The 315-nt window shown below is 70.5% G+C and overlaps 1 protein-coding gene across 1 annotated transcript in view; it reads right to left on the bottom strand.

The window, feature by feature from the left end:
- MARCH4 (membrane-associated ring finger (C3HC4) 4, E3 ubiquitin protein ligase) overlaps nt 1-150 on the bottom strand; it is a 103,321-nt gene extending 103,171 nt beyond the window's left edge. Inside the window, exon 1 of the mRNA XM_010569813.1 lies at nt 4-150. Coding sequence (XP_010568115.1) covers nt 4-150 — 147 coding nt within the window. The remainder of the gene's footprint in view (nt 1-3) is intronic.
- Between the last annotated feature and the right edge of the window lie 165 nt (nt 151-315).

The raw sequence follows: 315 nt of genomic DNA, 5'->3' as shown, positions 1-315 counted from the left end.
CGCCGCCGCCGCCTCTGCGCCGCCGGGCATGGGGAGCGGCGGCGGCGGGGAGGGCGGCGGCGGCGCGGGGGGTCTCCGCAGCAGGAAGACCTTCAGGTCATTGAAGAGCATGCGGCAGCGGCACTTGAGGAGGCCTTGGTTTCGCAACATCTGTCTCGGACGGAGGAGCCCGCAGCAGCAGTAGCAGAAAATGACCGCGCCGGGTGGTATTAACATGTGCCTTTCCTTGGCAGGCGGGGACGGGGTGGGAAAGAAAAGGGCAGGAGCCGGGCGCCCCGCGGCCGGGGGGGCTCCGCTGCGGCCTCAGTGCCTGTT

Source organism: Haliaeetus leucocephalus, unplaced genomic scaffold, assembly GCF_000737465.1.
Source record: "Haliaeetus leucocephalus isolate CR32 unplaced genomic scaffold, Haliaeetus_leucocephalus-4.0 Scaffold1, whole genome shotgun sequence".
Lineage (NCBI taxonomy): Eukaryota > Metazoa > Chordata > Aves > Accipitriformes > Accipitridae > Haliaeetus > Haliaeetus leucocephalus.
This window is presented reverse-complemented; position numbering and strand designations above follow the sequence as displayed.